This window comes from Puntigrus tetrazona, chromosome 7 (genome assembly GCF_018831695.1).
Source record: "Puntigrus tetrazona isolate hp1 chromosome 7, ASM1883169v1, whole genome shotgun sequence".
NCBI lineage: Eukaryota > Metazoa > Chordata > Actinopteri > Cypriniformes > Cyprinidae > Puntigrus > Puntigrus tetrazona.
The window spans coordinates 28,137,507-28,158,295 of NC_056705.1; the positions used below are offsets into that span (position 1 = coordinate 28,137,507).

The 20,789-nt window shown below is 39.6% G+C and overlaps 1 protein-coding gene across 6 annotated transcripts in view; it reads left to right on the plus strand.

The window, feature by feature from the left end:
• The window catches only part of tcf12 (transcription factor 12), a 95,211-nt gene that overhangs the window by 18,432 nt on the left and 55,990 nt on the right, over positions 1 to 20,789 (plus strand). For 5 of the 6 annotated variants that reach the window (XM_043244455.1, XM_043244456.1, XM_043244457.1 and 2 more), the window contains 2 exons: positions 4,560 to 4,633; positions 10,272 to 10,374. In XM_043244455.1, the coding sequence (XP_043100390.1) occupies positions 4,560 to 4,633; positions 10,272 to 10,374 (177 nt within the window). Of the gene's footprint in view, positions 1 to 4,559; positions 4,634 to 10,271; positions 10,375 to 11,371; positions 11,661 to 20,789 lie in introns of those variants that run through there. The other variant, XM_043244461.1, reaches the window with a different exon arrangement.

Here is a 20,789-nt window from a genome sequence, read left to right on the forward strand (position 1 = left end):
TAAACAGTTATTGCTCTTTGACACACATCATGGTCATCTGGTCATCCTACACACAGGCTTTACTCTTTACTCTTTCCTCTTTCATAACTGAACATTAAACATTAACAAATCTCATTACGCTTAAAGGCACTTAATGTGGTCTCAGTCAAAGCATGCTGGGAACTAGATCTGCTGCCCAGTTTGTCAAAAAAATGCTTAAAAAAAAAAGAATAGAGGTAAAGCAAATTTTTACAAATAATATACATATTTTTTAATATTGTAGTTTGGTTAAATTCATCTGTAGAGCTTCAGATCATTTTAAAACAAGCAAAATTTGTGTGTGTGTGTGTGTGTGTGTGTGTGTGTGTGTGTGTATGATTTGGCAGTTTTGACCTAGTCAATTTTGGTCAAGCTGGCAAAAAGGATAATTCACCCCAAAATGTATTTTCTGTCGTTTATTTACCCTCCTTTCATTATAAATACGTATTATTATTTTGCTTTAGTAAAACACAGTATGACTGTAATTTGTCCAGTAGATTAAAGTCAGTGAGTATCAGTGTTATTTTAAATCCCATTGATTTTCATCATACGGACATCATAAGTGTTTTTATTTTTTGTCAAATAAATGTTGACAGAGGTTTCATTTTCGGTGAAACTGTCCTTTTTAGGCCTGTTAGAAACCCCCTTGCACCATCAACAATCCCGCTACCGTGTAACTTAACTTAAATAAGTGTACTTTGTTTCTCCCAAGTGACAGAAGGCTTCGGTTAAACTTAATCAGCAAGTCATTTTTTGTCACCGATGTCATGCTCAATAGATATCAGACACATTTTTCCATGTTTCAGGCTTCAAGGAAGTCGTACTGTAAGCTGAGCGAGAGGACTGGGGATTGTGAATCAGTGAGTGTGTTGCTCTGTGAGCTGCTGTGAATTGGCTGCTGGCTCTGCAGCAGTAATGTTTCACACCAGGCGAGTGGGAAGAGTGTATGTTTTATAAACCTCTCACACATGGATTGTAGGGCAGACTACCGGTATAAAAGTGATGAATGGCCGTTAAAAGAAGCTATAGAGGCAGGTGAAGCTCTGCACCGCAAGACCGGCACAAGTAAAAGAGCAGTTGTAAATTAGCCGTTCGGGAAATGGCAAGTTTTTTCAATCACTGACCTTGACGTAGAACATCTCATGACATCGGTCCTCAGTGATTTGGCAGATGGTTAAATTGAGCAGCTGACTCATAACAAACTAAACCACAGAAAGGAGGAGGCTGTTTCTCTCTCACTCTTTCGCTCTCTCTCTCTTTCTCACACACACACACACACACTTTCTGTTTTTCTGTATGAAACCTGTCAGGCTTACCAGTGACTACCCAGTGCTGAAGATTATTTGTTTGCTTGACACTTATATCAGACGTGCTGATTTGATCATTTTTGCATGAATAAAACCGATGGATAGTGTTGTAAATATATACAAAATTCCTCAATGGTCCTCAGAGAGGAACTTCCCTATGAGGTCATTTCCTCTGTTGCAAATGCTAAACACATGTCTCCCCTTTTACACATTCCAGCTCCGACACACACCACCCATCCCCGTATCTAACCTCATAATCTAATCTCTGCTTTTACCCATTTATTTATTTATTTATTCAACACTTTTATCAATACATATTATAATTGACTAAATTTAGCCTACATAATGAATAATGAATCCATCTTATAACCAAATTTTTTTTTTTTTTTTTTCCTGAAGCACTCTAATATGCCTATATAAAAAGTGTCGATATTGTTTTCCTTCATACTACCAAATGTTATCCAGAGACATGCTGTTCTAGTGAAGTACAGTCCTAATGTTTTATGGGTTGTGTTAAGAGAAAAATATAGTCCGAGTTTAAAAGGCCCCTGTGCTTACTGACCTGCTCTGCCACATACACAGATCTGCTCTGTACACTGTATCTGGCATTGGATCCGACCACACACACACACACACACACACACACACACACTAATTATGTGTGTTAGACCTTGTGTTGGGGAAAAGGGGGAACTTGCTCTTGCTGTCTTGCCTTTTTTTTAACTTGAAGCTATTTATGTGTCTGTTTTTATATCACTTTTTTATATCATTCTATTATATACATCAAACACACACACACACACACACACACACACACAGAGAGAGAGAGATGCATTGATAGAAAGAGAAAGAAGGAAGGAAGGATGTATAGGAAGGAAGAATGAAGTAGTAAGGCTTCTTTCTCTCTCTATTTATCTATAAAAAGAAAGGATGGAAAAAGATGGATGAAGAGATAAAGGATGGATATAAAAGGGGTAGGATGGAAAAAGACTTGCAAAGAAGGAAGGAAGTATAGATTAATTGAAAAGATGATTTATGGATAAGGAATAGAAAATAAGAAAGATGATTGAAAGAGGAAACGAAAAAGAAGGATGGATAAGTGAAATGAAAGATGGATGATAGATGAATAGAAAAATAAGAAAGGAAGGATATAAGATGGATGGATGAGTGAAAAGAAGAAAGTAAGTATGAATAGATGGATGGGAAGAAGGATGTGTAGATGGATGAATAAAGAGGTATGGATGGATGGATAGAATGATAGATGGGTGGGTTGGAAAATGTATTGTAAGAACAATGTATGAAATGAAAGAGGAATGGTTGGAAAGGAATAATAAAGGATAAGAAAAAGAATATAAGATAAGGGATGACGATGGAAAATATGATGGAAAAAGAATTAGAGATAGATAGATGAAAAGAAAGGGATGATGGATGTAAAACAAAAATGGATATAAAAAGTATAAATGGGTTAAAAAGGCCTAGATAGATCAGTAAACAACAATCAAACTTCTTTTTCTCTCTGTATGCAAACGTTCAGCTGATGGTGATTCGGGTTTATATCACGCTCAGCCATGCAGTTCAAGGATCACTTACACTTACGCATATTGTCAACATTATTATAAAAAACACCACATTTATTCGATATGCTTCTTTGAGACCCTCTGCTCAGCTTTTGCGTGAAGACCACCGTCATTTTTCCCTGATTGTTTACTCACGTTTGATCCATGTTGCGTGTTATAATGGGCTGGAATCAGATAAGAAAGAATTGTTGAAATGACAAACATGGATTATCAATAGCGTGGAGAGATATTGATGTTTTCTTCGTCTGCAATTTCGAGGCTCATACACGAGACTGAAGAACGGAATGTTGTTACCTGCACAACAATATTGTCTCAAACAGCCCGAAGAAGCCAGCAATCATATATCTTTACCCAACAGCCTCAGCGCAAATGTAATTTTCAAAGCCAGATATTGTTTTTGTTCATCACGTACCAGATGTTGAATCAAGTCAATTGCGTCAACTTACGTTTTTATTTATTTATTCAGTTCTGTGTTTTCTGTGGCTGTCTTTTGGAACTGAGAGGCTTTGTAAAATATGAGGTTTATCAAACTTTCAGCGCTCAGCTATTTTGACGAGCTTTGGTAATACATCACTGACAACTCGGAGCGGCCCCGCTGCACCGGCACGAGCGCGTCAGCGCGGGAAAGGGAGCGATGCGTTTTCGAAAGTGATTTATGCGAAGCAAAATAAATGACGCGCCGTGGCCGGCTTGTAAAGTGCAGACTTTGAATGGAAGTGTAGCGGATTAACAGCTCTGCTGCACTCTTTCTTTACTCCTGCCAAGAGAGCCGTGCTGGACATGAGCTCAACATTTCCACTCCTCACATGTCCTGCGGAGTCGGCCGTTGGCCCTGGGAAGAGGTTTCAGAAATCAGGCTGAGAATGATGGCGGGAAACGAGGACCTTTTTTCAAAATACATTCATTTGAATTGTCGGTCGGTGAATGCATGAGTAAATAATATATGAGATCATTTTGTTCCACTGAAACGCAGCAGAATACGGGAGAACGCTGTTATGGGACCATTTAGAGTTCCACCAGGTGCATTGTTCTCTGGGATTTTATGATGCGCATGATTCATTAGATTTAAACCGTTCCAAACTGTATCACAAATACAGTCACCAGTGGCGTGTTATGTATACAGCGCTCTCAGTTTACTGTGAGGGAACACAATCAGACTGAATTATTTATTTATTTTAGCGGTGATTAAATTTGCCAAAAAACACGTGTTGTTTTAGCATTGTTTCATGCTATTATGGTGTTTCATTATATCGTGTATTAGCTTTTAGTTGTAGTAGTAGTGTTTTTATATTTCTAAATAGCTATTTCTAAATATTTGTAGTAATTGCGGTTCTTCAGCTATTTGAGTTACCTGCAAAATCTTTTATTATTATATTTTATTTTAGTTGACGTTTTAGAGCAAATAGAGCACATTTTTAGCCATGTTTTTCTTACTGAAATGCCTTAATCTATTACATGTCTCTTTGCTTCTTTATGCTTCTGGTTATAGTAAGAAACGAGACCCCCTTCCCCTTTCCCAGTGTATACATTATTTTCCTTTAATATAGTAAATAAACATCCCAAAAAAGATGATAAAACTCCCTTTTTTTCCTCTCCATTTTATGTTTTATTGGGTGGGCACGTTTTTGATGGAGTTGTGAATCTGTGTTTTGGACAGGTATGGATGAGAGGACAAGCCAAGCATCATGGGCCTCAGGTGGCCAGTCCAGCCCGTCCTACGAGTCCTCCAGGGTAAGACCGGTCTTGCCTCGCCTCTCTTCACTTGCCACACACACACACACACACACACACACACACCATCTAATGTGATCACACCATTGGGTGCATTTCTATTAGTCCAGTTATCTGTCCTCAGCAAAATGAAACATTAGCATCTGATTTGCTTAAAGGCTCTATATTTACACATCACTATGGAGAGATACTTATATTTTAATATTACAACAAAACGTAAACATTTTGTAGTAATCAACGAATGCATGGATGCACTGATGACTTTATTTAATTAACAGCAGTTTTCATATCTGAATGTTTAACGAGAAATTCCCATATTGAAAGAAATCCACTCATAACAGTTCTTGGTTTTTTTTCCCCAAATTTCCTTAGTAACAATCTGAAAAAAGCTATTAAGTATTTAGAAGCATTACTAGCAGCTGTTTCTCTCGAAGAACACAGCAAAGAAAATATGTTTTTTTTTCCTGCACGGCAAAAAAGGAAATGCTTTTGTTTGTTCGGTTTGTTAGAAGAGACAGATGAAAGTGCACATACAGCCTACTTTATATTAGCAGCGTTCATGACGAAGAACAAATGGTTGAAGTTTTTCCAGGCTGCGGCCGAATGCAGTTGGTGCAGGAAGCGTTGATGCATTTCAGACATACCATAAGCTCAGACTGATTTTCATGCGTGCAAATCATATCCACCTCATCAAAATAAGAAGAAAAAAAATCAGCCATGGTTGATATTTATTTTGCGCTCGACCCTGCTGCAGATTGTGAAGATCTCTCGCTTGCTGTTTGTTTGTTTGTCTTTTCCACGGTGGTGTGTTCAGGGTGCCCTGTATGAATTTCATTTCATGTCAATCTCCTGTCACTTCCTATCACAAATCAGTCAAATGTCGGAGGCTCTCACACCACATTGTCTTGTTTATTTCCGATGCCCTTCCTCTCCGCACTTCTACAGGCGATGGCTTTGCCGGCGGCCTGATTTGAATTATAAGACGGAGACGCATGAGATATCTTTGCTCTAGGTGCATGGAAATTAGTGGTTGTGACATTGCTGGGGATGGGATCAGGAGACAGCTGTTTGCACCTCTATACAGTGTGTGTACACACTCGCGCTCGCATACACACAGACACGTGCATTAGATGAACACAATCAAACTGTTTAAGTGTGTGTTTGATTACTCGGAAGAAATTAACATAAGCATTTCCCAAAGCAGTCGACCTGCAATATAATCATCATAATTTCCAAGCCAGTTCGACCAGCTAAAATAAAAATTGTAGCACTTATTTGCACAAATGGCCATAACTTTACTCCTTATACCTACTGATGAATCTGTGTCTAATGCTTCATGGCATGTTTAAGGCCAGAGAATGGTAATATTTCCTGTAAAGTTGAGTTCGGGACAAATCACGCAGGATTAGGTAAACATTTTTATTATTACTATTTTATAAATTTTTTTATTTTTATTATTTATGAGTGTGCTGGCTTTTTTGGTCTGGTACACGTTTCATAGAAGCTGTTGAAATAAATTACCTGTAATATTAATTACATACACCACTGTTAAAAATTTGTCAGTAAGGTTATATCAATATATATATATTACCGTTTTCTCAAAAATTCATCACAATAATATGAAATGTTTGTTTTTCACCAAATCAACATAAAAATTATTTCTGAATAATAATGTGACACGAAGACTGGAATAATGGCTGCTGAGAATTCAGCTTTGTCATCACATGTATAAATTAGATTTTAAAATACATTAACATTTTAATAATATTTTGCAATATTAAATTAAATTTTTATAATAAATATATATTTAAATTAAATATATACAACATTTGGTGAGCATGAGACTTCTTCCAAAGATATTTGTAAAAATCTTAATGATCCCAAAACTTTGAATAATATCATAGTTAAGTGAAGAGATGTATTAAAATGATGATTATTCCTGTTTGTAGTGACCATTCTGAACTGTTCAGGATCATATTCCTCTGGATTGAATGTTATTTTTACATCAGATTAGATCAGCCGTACTCAGACCACCAACCATTGTTTTGCTTAGACATTTATAAAAGGACTAAATGCATTGAATGTATACCAGTGCAACAGGAAAGTTTTGTGTAGTTGCAGTTACCAGTAAAGGTCAGATTAAATAAGCATTGTGCGTTTTGGAAAAAAAAAATCCATAATCATAGACTTATTCAGACAGAATTACATTTCTCAGAGGACCGTAGAGTTAGAAGAAAACCAGCAGATGGTTTGCTCAGTTTTTGCAGAGCTTCAGACATCTTTAGTTGGAACAGAATTAAAATCACAAAATCTATACACAACAAACAATTATAGAGTTTTGAGACTGGAATACACTACACGATTTTGCACAGATTTCCTGTCCGGTTTTCAGTCTGAATATGTGATGGACTATAGTTTTTTTTTTTATTTCATCCAGTCTGATGAATTCAAGGGTTTCATAATTTGAGCCAATTTTAAGATACATTGTTTACTTTTTCATTCATCTCCCTGCAACGAAGAACACATTTGTTCACAATGACTTGAAGGTGTGTGACCCTCGTTTAGCGCATTAAGTAATTAATGACCAGTTTTTGTTCTAGAACAATTTACAACGTTGGCAAATATATAATGTGTAATGTTTTAAACCCTAAAGAGGTTTTAAAAGTTGTGTAGTGTATTCCAGCCTTTACACTTACTTACTTCCTGATATTAATTGGATACCAGCAGTGCCCATTGCTCACGGCCAACAACAAAGTTAGAAAGCTATTGTCTGAGGTTTGATCTTATCGTGAGAGTCTATCTCACTCTTTTGTGGTTTACTTTTAAAAAGCCACAAGAGTTTTAGCAGAGCTTTAGCCGGTTACTGTGAAGTACCTGCTAGATTTAATCAGCGTCCTCATCCGTCACGTTACTTTTTCACAGTCTTGCTACACACAGATCTCCTATCAGATAACTAAATAGGGGCTACGGCTTTTCTGTATTTTCAGTGTTACCTGCGAAGGGCACGGGATACTATCGACTAACGTTTCCCTTGTTCTCTCACACGGAAACTGTGAACCATTTTAAGCAGGCTCTTTTTCACAAGAGCGACTCTCTCTTTCTCTCTTTCTCTCTCTCTCTCTCTCTCCTTCTCCCTCTCTGTACGCGTGTGATTAGTGGACTGTGAACAGACTGGAGCCCCGGCTAGCTGACCTTGGCCCACAGCCAGGCATCACATCCTGGGCAGCCGTGGCTTCAGGCCTCCCATCTGACAGCCCAACCCGCGTACACCACCTCTGCCGCGCACCCCGCTGTCCCACAGTGCCTCGCTCCCGTCCATCACGCCACTATCACCCATCCCTGGCGCTTTAAAACAGGACTAGGGCATTCACCTGGGATGCGAAGGAGCATCTGAGAGATGTTTTCTTGAACAGAGTGCTGGTTTGCATGCTTAAGCAGCAACGTGGCAGTTATTTAGACCAGACTAACCGTTCGCCGCTGAGAGCATGAGTAGCAAGCGGCACATTCTGAGATCACAAGGCGGCATGATTGATGATCTAATGGTCTCACCGATCTCCCCATCATCTCGGTTTCCCATCCACTGCACTTTTCTGACATTCAGGTAGCTGCCATTGAGCAGACTCGAAAGGCCAATAAGGAAAATACGGAGGATAAAGAGGTTATAGGGGTAGTTTATGCAAAAATGAAAATTCTGTCATCATTTACTCACTCTTGTGTTGTTTTAAACCCATAAGCGTGTTTGAAATACCATAAGAACCAGTGAGGATTGTTTTTACATGCCAGAACGTAAGGTGAAAATGTATATAAGCCCTTTACTGCCACTGAATTCAAATAAAGGTAATTGCTAGTTTGTCTCACAATTCTCACAATTGTGAGTTTTCTTCTCGTAAAGGCAGAATTATGAGATATAGACTCACAATTGTAAGAAAATGGTTCATCTTTTATTCCCTCAGAGGTTGACTTTGTTGCTTGCAGTTGTAAGTTCATATCTCACAGTTCTGACTTATTCTGAGATTCTGACTTTATATACTTGGAAATGTTGAGGGAAAAGTCACAATTGTGAGATAAAAAGCTGCAACTGCCTTGTTTTATTTTATTTATTTAGTGGCAGACACGAATTAAACAGCTTGATTCATATAGATTATTTTTGAAGCTTGAAAGTTTTGGGTGGATAGACTTTTCTAAAATATCTTCCTTTTTGTTCCAAACATACACACGAAAGACTAACGGGTTGGAGATGACATGAGGTTGAGTAATTGAATTTTTTGTTTTTGGGTGAACCATCCCTATAATTGTATTTGTGCATAGCTTTGCCTGCGTCTGTGTGCTAACCTCGGTCGGAAAGCTTACTAAATCATCCTTACCAAATTGCTGGGGAGGACACTGCAGTTCGGGGGCTTGTTTTTCGCCTGCCACCCCCTCCCACTGTGTCTCTTCAGGGGAGAAGCCATTAGTCAGGCAGTTCATAGCGTTATTAACACAAACGGCAGGAACACGATAGGGAACCTCTCTGCATCGATTCTGCCCCGCACAACACTCCGTTGCCTTTGAAATTACTCAATCGCCATCCGTTTGGAAAACGGAGACAAAAAAAAATCACGTATAGTCTGTGATGTGATTTTTTTTTTGTTGTTGTTGAAAGCGGAGAAGGAAAAGCCCACAGTAATGGACAACCGGCAGCTGTAGGCCCCTCAGGAGAGAGTTAATATGGTTTGGGGGACACATTTGACTGTAGCGCCAGGCGGATTTTCACCGGCTCCGGGATTAACACAGCCACAGAGTATCTTTTATTGGTGGGGACTCCGAGTTTTAAAGGCCCATACTGTGACCGATATTTAGACCTAAGCCCCCCAAAGCTGATAACGGTCATGAAAGGGCAGACCTCAGCTGCCGCAGAGAGAACCTGACTTATTTATTCTACTTTTTAAGTACAAGCAGGCTTTTGGCATAAAGACATGATCTGTGTCGAGCTCTAGTAAACACGTCACTTCATCAGTTTTATGTCGTTTCTGATGCGTCGTATGCACACAAATCCTTACCAGTCTAGCACTTTTTTTTAACAATATACCACATAGAAATGTTGTCTTGAATGAAGGTTGACAAAAAGTAGGATTGCCACATAAAGCCAAAATGTTGCCTGGCAACGGTACTTACAACCGAGCCAGAAACTTCTAGAAGCATCTCTGAAGATGCGCTCTAAAAAGCAAGCAAAACACCGTGCGCTCAGTCATTGAGAAAACAAAAAAGGGATGTCTGAATTATTGTCATATCCCTATATGGAATGGCAGGAGAGAGCATGGAATCAAACCAACCATTTTAATGTGACATGAATTTTGTTGATGAATGCAGATGGTTTCTTTTGTTGTTGTTTGTGCCCCATTAGCTTTATTACAATTACACAATCGCAGCACAAGCGCTATCTCCTCTTCGGGGCTTTGTTTGCCCTTTTAATGAAATTCATCAAAGACTTTGAAGAAAGTGTTTTTTAATGAGGAGAGTGGAGAAATATCGATCGTTTCGGGGGACAGTTGACCAGTCGCGCTCCCCTCTTTTCCCCCAGTAATTAGAAGAGTGTCATAGCACTCAATTAGCAGGTCTGGCTAATAATGTGTTTAATGCTGTGATCTCTTTCCCCCAGGGGTTTGGAGGCAGCGCTCATTATGCTGATCACTTGAGTGACAGTCGATTAGTGTCCCATGAAGGATTGTCCCCAACACCTTTCATGAGCTCCAACATAATGGGTGAGTATCCAAGGTGATTCTGACCCTGTCTCTCTTTCACACCCGTCTTTCTGTCGCCAATCCATTTAGCAGTGCGCGGACTGATCAGGCATTTCTCTCTGAAGGCAGTCACCACAGGAAGTGCCAAAGATGGGTGAGGATGCTGTGTATCTGCGCACAGAAATTAATATAAAATAAATAACATTTATTTATTTTAAACATTAATGTAAAAGAGTATAGATAAAAGGCTATTTTAGACACCGCAATTCAGAAGTTTGGGTTCAGAAAGATTGGAAAATGTTTTTAAAAATGTTTACAGAGGATGGTCATTTATTTGATCAAAAATATAAACCTAAGAGTGTAAAATCTTTTCTTTTGTAATATATTTGATAATAAAGTAGAAAGCAATTAAATAGCATTTTAATCCTTTAAAAATCTTATATGCTGATTTGATGTATAAGAACCATTTTTGTTATTAATATTGTTAAAAGGATTCTTTGTTGAATTGAATAGAGTTTATTTGAAAGAGAAAAAGAACAGCATTCATTTGAAATAGAAATGTTTATAACATCACAAGCGTCTTCACTGTCACTTTTAAACAATTTTGTGCAAAAAATCTGCTGACCCCAAACATTAGAATTTTTATGTATTGTGAAAGATACAAAACCTTTTTTTCGTTTATTATAAAAAATAATTATTCTGCCTCTTTTTGAGTCAGACATGAAATTCATGATGACTCACTCAATAAAGTGAGTCAGATTCAATAACTGCGCTGACAGATTCAAGAATTCGTCAGAATGATTCACACTGATTTATGAATCTTTTTTTATCCATTCATTAATTAGTCATGAATGGACAACAGACTGCACTGACTAATAATATGTAATAATGTTGTATTACAAATGCATTATTTATTTGACATATAATTCATCATTATATACAGTATAATGCAATATTACATTAATTTTTCTTTAGCATCCTCCTGCGCTGTGACTGTCTTCAGAAGTTGACCCTCCCCCAGGGTGGAAGTCACACCATCAGTACAGTTTTCCATCACAAAAGACTGTCTGCTAGCTAGGAGAAAAGCCACCAGCTTCATCCAGTGGCACACTGCATTTTTTGCAGAGGAAAGTGAGAAGGGATGGGAAGGAAAGGAGAGAGAGAGAGAGAGAGAGAAAGTGAGAGAGAGCGAAGGAGGGGTTTCAGGGGTGGTAGTGAAACAAACAGATGGGCCAAAGATCATTTTACACACACACAAACTCCCTCAGCCACGGACTCTCTCAAATCTCTCTCCTCTTTCCGAAGAGGTGTGTGAAACTCTACTTAACTCGCTCCACTTCCTCTTTTGCTTCCAAAAATGTTTCAAATATTTCTCCATCTGTATCAGTTTGTGAGTTTGTGCTTGTTTGGCCGCTGGTTTTTACAGCTTGTTTGCTGACTCCACAGACACAAAGCATAATACGCATTATTCAGCATCAAGATGACGTGCAGTGCAGATTCTGAAAATTGCACACAGTTATTTCTGTTGTGTAATTTTGGAACATGTTGGTGTTGTGGATAATTTTGTCATTGTGAAGTGTACATTCTATTGCTGTATTTATAACCGTTTCCTTTTTGCGTATCTGCAATCAGTGTATTATACAATATTGTTTTAATTTATTAATAGGCAGGGTGTCATTTGTTTATTAAGGTGTTTGTTTTTACTCTTTTTACATGGGAGTCGAGGCGATCAAGCTTTAAATAGTACTTTTATTTGTATTTTGTGTATAAAAGATGATTAAGATAATGACAAAGACAGCATTTTCTTATATATTTATCAGCCGAAATGGCTTGATTAGAGTCACAAGGGGCTGTTTATCCCTTGATCGTGATTGATGGATGTTGTTAGATCCGAGGTCTCTCTGTCTGCCGCTATTGTGATGTGCGTGCACATGACAGCTTTATGGGCCGCTGAACCCCGGCTTTTTGTAGCGTCACCCTGGAGACCGGTTGCCATGTAAGGTGGCGAGTTTACGGATGGGTGCAACTGCGCGAAGCCCACCGAAACCAAACGTTATCTCTCTAGCAATTGATCCGCATTTGCGTGCGTGTGGAGGTAGGGAGGATGTTTGGTTTTCCTCTGTCCTGTTGATGCAGCACTAATTATGCCTATAAGTAGCAAAATATGGAAATGATCTGGAACAATGATGTGTCAGGGAATTAGACAATCTGATTGCACGGCTAAATTGCCTGCGCTATCTTGCTGGGATTGGACGAGGAGACCGAGTCTTATCAAATTGAATTTCAGCAGTAATATCTGGGATTTACATGGAATTACCCATTCCGGTGCAACCTCATTAAATCATCTCTGAAAGGTTATTACTCACCAATGAAAAAGGCAGAGCTCGAATGTGAATGTAATACAATTAAGCATTACCATCACACGAATGGCATTTCTGAGGGAACCCTGGCCTACGAGTTACTCGTGGGTTTATGTGACCCATTTTTTTTTTCCCTGTGTGCGCCGTTTAAAAACAGAGCCGTGGTAATCTAAGTGGATTATCTCGAGACAAATCCCGGTGGTCTGCAGTTTCTTGAAGGAAATAGAAATCGTAGGCTGGCACTTGTTTGTTTACCTTTTCAAACTGTTTGCCACTGATAAAACCTTCTCCAATCTCGCTTTTTAACAAATAATAAATAAAACGTCGCTTCGTTTAAACGGTATAATCTCAACACACGTACAGCCCCGTTTGTCTGTGGCGTTAATATAAGAAATGCCTCTGATTTGCTTTCATAAACCATTATCCCATTAAGCGGTTTAATTTGAATGCTTCATTTAGTAGTCTTAAATATGCCTGTGGGGGCTGCATGCATTGACCTGGTTCCATGCGCTCTCTAAGTGAAGTATGACATGTTGAGAGCAGCTTGGGGTTACCTGGGGTCAGCTATTGTGTATGATAATGAACTTGTTACAGTTTATAGTGCTAGGCAGATGGCTGGTAATGACTGTTTATTTGACATAACATTTTAATTAGAGTAACCGCTGCTTGTTCTGAATAATGGAGATCCATTTTAAAGGTCACACTCTCTTCTGCTGTGTTGGTAATGGATTTGAGCTTATGTAGAACCACGTATCAGATGATAGGAGCTGAATGTGATCCGTGTTCGCCTTTACTGTGCTGCACCTTTGAGGTTTGAGCGGATAGATATTTCGCTTTGTTGCATCATCTTCCTATATGGTGCATTTAGACCCCATGGGCTTGTGAGAGTGAATGTGGCGGTGTGTATTTCTGCTTGTGCCTGTGTGTATGCTTGAAGAAAACCCATGAGAGTGTCGAGGTCAGAGGTCAGTCAGTCTGCGCCGCACGTGCCAGCGCCCTGATCCAATCCTCTTACCCAGCATCCTCTTCGCCTTTCTGCTCGCACGTGGCACCCACACTGTGACGGCTAAAACCGTCCCGCGCCGTACGCGATCCTCTGACGCGGTGCAGCCGATCACATCGAATAATGTGTCATTACAAACCTTGTCCGATGCGAATTCAGTTCCGCAAAATATAAACGATTTCTGTTCCGTTTTCAGAAGCCTGAACATCATTTGTAGCGCAGTAGATAACCGTGTACTCTATCGATCAGCCAACCGTAGCTCACAGACTGTGCTTGTCCGTTTGTAACACTGGAGCGCGTTGCATAATGATGACTCTATGTTGAAGTTTTAAGCAATATTTAATAAGGCTTAATGCAGCTTTAGATTAAGAAGAAATCTGCATGCACGTAGAGAATCCTGCTTCTTCAGCGCAGCCAGTATTTACTGGTCAAACAGATTACCATCACAAAAGACAAATTAGTTTAGTACTTTGTTGACATTCCAGACTCCATGGGTAACAGTTGGCACAGAGAGAGTCAGCCTGGCTTTAGACTTGATGAAACGGTCTACAACAAAACACGGTACATGAGTTTTAAATTGAATGCTCATTGGGGAAAAAAAACACAAAAACCCTGCAATCAGTTGTACATGTGTTTTGCTGTAAACTTCCTGAAACCTAAGGTGAAGCTTGTTGCTTTGCAGCGCAAGGGAAGCTTGTGATTTGCGGTAGATGGGAATAACGCACATATATGATCTCAGGAAGCCGTGTTTCCTGGCAAAACGCTCACCTCCGCTGGAGTTTAGTGCTGGGCTGTGGGGTCACGCTCATTTCCAGTGAACCTTTTTCCCGAAAGCTTTGTGTTGAGTAGTCTTCAGCAGAGCTGCAGAACTGCATGGAAAGCTGCAGAATAAGATGCCACGTCTCGTCCAGTTTGTGTTCACATTTTGACTACTATTTTTTTATAATGGGCCATTTAGGGGCCAACACCAATGACGAAAACAGTGGCGTTTAATTTTCACTTCTCAGATTCTTGCATTTTACAGCGTCGTCATCTATTTTGCGAATAAGTTAAAACAGGTAAACATCTCAGCACTTTATCTTGACCAAAAAGCATTCTAAAGTAGTAAAATGTAAAATTTGTTCATCTGAACTAGTTGATGGTGGCTCATTACCAACTAAGTTTACTGCTCTCCCACTGGTTTATTAGCTGAGAATACTCTGGAAAGTTAAATTACTTAATTACCCAAATTAAACAAGTGACTAAGTGAAAACTTTGATTTTTGCTTTTGTTTCTGCGAAAAATTCTTTTTTCACTGCACACATATAAATATGGTACTTTTAACATCAGTTTGTTTGTAGACCCCATGAAATGAAAGTGCTTTCATGTGTTCCTGCGTCCTGACAAGCAGGATGTATTTTTAATATTCTTAAGATCCATTAATAATGATTTGCTTTTTATTTGAGGGAGGGATACTTTTATTAGAGAGTATGTGATTGGATAAAAAACATACAAAGCAAACATTTGAACTCTGCTGAAATTGAATTTGTCCCAATCGAGTCCAAGCTCATATATACTTAGGTCTCTATCCAATCAGAACCCAAAGAACCCAGTCCCTGTCCTACTTATTTTGTCATTGACCCTTTTCACTCAGATGTATCTCACAATGTGGAAGAAAATATTTTTTTGGACTTCCTTGTGACTTTAAGCAGAAACTGCACATTATCTCTCCGAATCAACACAAAAAATGCTGAAAAATCATCAGTGGCCTTCAGCTTTCAGTGACCCTTCATAGAGATCTGGCTTGACTTCTACCAGTCAAATGCCTTCCTGCTTCTCTTAGATTCATCTTTAGCTTTTGCCTTCTTTTTTACATTTTTTTCCCTGGTTTTGTTTTCGAAATGACATATATTGAATTTTTGACTTCACATATTCTCTGATGAGATGAAAGTTTGAGATGACAGAGAAGAGGATGTCTGATGAAGCCAGTAAAGTTACCATCTCATTGTGGAATTCTGAATTTCAGTCACACTGATGGCTGAGAATCAAAGAGAGACAAAAGACATTACAAGGACATTTCCGGACTTCCTCGTATCTGAGAAATTCTCCCTTTTTACTCTTCTGTTCTTCCGCAAGCCACTCATGAAAGATTTCAGCTGGTTTAGATTAGTCCGTTTGATTTAATTACCATAAGCGAGCCTGTGTGTGTGTGTGTGTGTGTGTGTGTGTGTTTTAGCATGTGACTGTGTGTTTGTCACTCGCCAGCATTTCAATCCATGTGCCTGTCTATATTTTTAACAATGCTGACTGGCTTGTGGGTGCACTCACGTTCCTGTGGCCTGCCGCACATCCTCTCTGTTCTATTAAATATAATCTGCTTATTATTAGCAGCATCAACACGCACACACACACACACACACACAGCCCTGCTCGCTACTGAAGTGATACGGTAAGACTTGGATTTCTTCTGCTGGGTTCAGGCCTTCTGTACACATCTATATTAAGCTGTGTTAGTCAGAAGTTGATCTCAGAAGACACATCTAGTGATTGTACCCGTGTGATATTGCCTGTTAGATAAAATTTATTAGTTGGCCTAATGTAACCCAGGAGCTTGTGTTCCTCACCTGGGACATTAGAAGCTTCACCAACATTCCCTCGGGTCAAATCTCCATCTCTGTCTCTTCCCCAGAGAAGAAAATCATGGCTGGTCTGCCACCTTTCTCTGTAGTGGCACGTAAACGCTCCTCTCCCAGGAGCGCTGTATAAAGACGGCAGTAGATATTGTTGAAGTGTTGCTGTTGTTCTGGCCCTCCCAAATGATGTAGCCTTAGCGACAGAAAACTAAGGTGAAATCGTGAAAGGAGCCTTAGATTATCTAACTAATGAGGATGATTATAACTGACGTTTAACATCTCGCGACTAAACAAAGGGCACCAGCATGAGTGCACACCGACGCGCAAAACGTCAGGTGTAAAAGCGTCACTTTTTTTTGATTAGCATTAAAAAATGGCATGTTTCTGGAGCCGCTGAAGTTACAGTAAAATGTGACTTTATGGCGCTTAAGCACAAAACGGTCTTGCCGAGCACACACTGATACTTAATGATGAAGAGGAAGTAAGTAGATGAAGAAGATGCAACAAGGCAAGATTAATGTAGAACACAAAGTACTTTAATACAAACACGACAGTGACTACAAAAATTTTGATTATGGATTAAATTATGGATTAAGCACCATCTAATGTCACGGAGTGAATTTGCATGTCAACTTGGCTCATCTGCATTTTAGTTTTTAGTATTTTATTTATTTAGTAAAAGTAGCACAGAAATTGAATGACTGCAATTTATTGTTTAACGACTTGTTATATCAGTTTATCAGTAATTTTACTATCAGTGCCTCCCTATTTGAAACCTTTTTGAATGAGGGCCAGAGATCCAGTAGTTTCAGTACAGTTTTTGAGTCTAAAACTACTATGTAATTCTAAGCAAGGCCATTATATATATTCACTTATTATACTGCAGTTTTGGCCGCATGCTTGGAGTAGAGCATTGTGTATGAGTGTCACACAGGTGGTTTGCAGTCATTTAATCTCTCTCTGCGCGCTTACGCCATGTGCAAAATAATTGTGGAACGGCACACTAATTTCTGAAATTTGCATCCCAACTTTCTGCCTGCAGTGTGTGTGGTGTTAGCGTGGCGCTCCCGCACATGCCGCGCCACTAAATGAATTCTCCATGCATAAGAGAATTGTTCTCATCTGTTTCTCATCTCCTTTGATGAAACCTAATGGCTTTCCAGGAAATGAAATTATGCAGTCATTTAGTGACAATGCAAAGTGTGCAGAGCATTTTGTAGCCTGGGTGTGTTTTTTTTTTTTTTTTTCCCTGTATGCACAAGTGGAGCAGCACAGAGATGCCAAGATGCATCTTGCTATCCTTTTGTTCAGCTGGGGGAAGGAAAAAAAGATTTGTTTCAGTGCTCGGCTTATCTCTACGTATCTCGTACTGCATGTGATTGATTTATTTATTTATTTGCTTTTTAATTACTCCTTAAGGCTGAGCGTGACGCTGTACACTGTGCTCTCGTTCCCTGGTGTGTAGCGGTGGAGGCAGGTGTACGTGTGGGCCCTCTGAGGGCCGCTCCTCTGGCTGGCACTCTGATTGTGACCAGGTGCTGCTCAGGTGCACGATCCTGTAGAGCAGCTACACAACACAGCAGGGCCGCAGGTGCATCTGAGAACTCTCTCTCTCTCTCTCTCTCTCTCTCCACCTCCTCTGTGTACGCCTCCATTTTATCCTCCTGCCTGCCACTCATTACTACCTACCCTATTAAGCATGCCTGTCTTCCACCTTCCCTTTCAATTATTATGTCATGTTGACCCTCCCTTTTTGTTCGCATACACTACCATTCAAAAGTTTAGGGGTCAGTAATATTTAAAAAATGTTTTTGAAGTCTCTTTTACTTGCCAAGCAACTCTGATTCTTTCAGCTTTTTGACGAATCGTCTTAAAAGACATTTAATGCATGTTTAATATGAAAGCACCTTCTTGTGTAAACTGGCTCCAAGGGACTGTTCACACCTGCATCAAAGTTGATATAATAAGTCGTAATGAAAAGTCTATAACGTACTTACTAAATTTTTAAAACGAATTGGTTATCCTGTCAAAAGCAGCTCTGTTTTTAGCAAGCCATTCTAGTCCACGTTGCTTTAAATGCTAATGAGCTCTGCTGACCCTGCTGAACTCTGCAATTAATCCATAATCTTATTCATTCACATTCATACCGAGACGATTTCAGACATTTTCTCTCTGTTATCAGCGTCTCAGGGCATAAGTATAATTTTAAATTGCTGTGTCAAGTTACAAGAAGCTACTTCTTTTGTAAAACAACCTCCTCCTCCCCGTCCTGAACCCAGCTCTTTTCGAACGCAACGGCGTGTTCTGCGTAAACAGCCCCTGTGAATTAGCCAAGGTTGTGAATACTTTAACAAGGCACTGTACATGACGTTTGAGCAGCCTCAACTTTAGCCGCTCACACACAGGAGTGTTTAAGATGCTGGAAGCAATGTGTGCTGACACAGGCTCGGAGCAGACATCTGTAGTGGTGTGGGAGTCTGGTGGCACTAGTGTGAAGTGTAGTGGATGTAGCTGGTCATTATGCAGAGCTCCAGGGTGCGCTTATCTGTTACTGCGCTCAACCAAGCGTGAAGAGCCCAAGACGGCCTGAAAGGCCACAAATCCCTCTCCTTCACTTCTTCTCCCAACGACGCCCCTCCTCCCTTCCTCACATCCATCCACCCGTCATCCGCCCTTGCCCTGGCTTCCCCAGGCCCGGGCCTCTGTGCAGAGGGGGTGAGGCGAGCGGTCGGCCAGCCAGCTGCAGAGATCAGCTGTGGCCTGGTGCGCTCATGTCTGCGGGGCTGTTCGCAGAAGGGCCAGGAGAGCTCAGAGTCGTGCAGGGGGAGGGCGGGAGAGCTGATAGAGCCCTGCTGATAGAGAGGTCCTGGAAGCCTGCTGTCACAGGCCATTGGGGGTGACTGAAATTACCGCCTGAGCTAATCTGTCTACAATGCGTCTGCGCCGTCTATTGAGTTTTGTTATCAAACGTAGAAGCAGGGGGAAAAAATCCTGACAGTAAAAACAACAAAAATATTAAGGCCATTCTGAAAGCTTAAGCCAGGAACCAGTACGGTGATGTGCACGCTGAGCCTTCACTTGCAAGCATGCGCTTCCATTGTGTTTGCGTCACTGTGGTGGTATCCATCCATGTATCAATGTATGTCCACGCTAATAAAAACATGGGAAGTTGTGATTTCCAGCCTTGAAAATTCATGGAAATGAACAAATCCCAAGAAATCATGGAAATCCCTGATGCTAATAAAGATTTTTGTTACGATTTTTCCATATGTTTTTGTGAATTGTATGCACAACAGTTTTTTTTTTTGTTTTGTTTTTTTTATAAATAATTCCGCAAGGATGCTTTTAATTGATCAAAAGTGACAAACCTTTGCTTCATTAAAAATAATTCTATTTTGAAAGAAATGTGGTTATTTTGGTCTTTCTGTTTAAAGAAATCTGGAAAAAGAACTTCAGTTTCCTCAAAAATAATAAACACCCTATCTTTTCGACAGGATTATTAGAATGATATCTAAAGGATCTTCTGACATTGAAGACTGGAGTAATGGAAAATTAATATATATATATATATATATATATATATATATATATATATATATATATATATATATATATAGATCAAATAAATGCAGGCACCACCAATGATAGTGGTACATTGTATTATATCTGTATTGTTTCTTAAATACTGTAAATTAGTACTGAACTTATTGCTGTACTTACATTTTTAAAAATGATTATAAACTCAACACGACAATAGGAAAAGTCATAAATGAAATGGTGTTTATTTTAACCGATTCAAATTCCCATATCTTCCTTTTTTAAATGCAACCCATACTTATGTCTTGACACATTAGCAACTGCATGAATTCTATCCTGTGTAGTCAACGCTCTTGTGCGGTGTATGTTTCAGGCCTTTAAATGTTTTGAATTCTTGAATCCTTAATATCTTGTGCCCACTAGTTCAACTTATGATGGCGTCCATAAATGTGCCAGAAATCTCAATAATGCTGAATGACACATGAAAAGGCGACGCCTACATTCTGCATCCATGTGCAGCACAGTTGGATTTACTCAGTAACACAAGCAGCATGTGGTACTTTGGGCTTTGATGACTGTATCATTAGCTGGCATTATTTAATCCAATCCCGTTACATGCATAACGAAGCCTGAACAAAACAACACCCAAATCTGCTTTCAGTTTATATGCAGGATTCTGAGCTCTGTTTTCCTCCATTCAGCATCCTGCATCACTCATATTACCTTGTACTCTCAATGTCTCCACCCATCATCCCCTCCTCTCGTTAACCCCCTCTTTTCCACTCATCTATGGCCATTTTTAATCTCTCTGTCTCGACTTCTGGTGTGTTCACTGTCTTTTTCCACCCTCCCCTCCCCCAGCTCTATCCCTTGGTACTCAGCAGCAGTTCATTCCAATGAAAATGTTGGTGATTGTTCAATGAA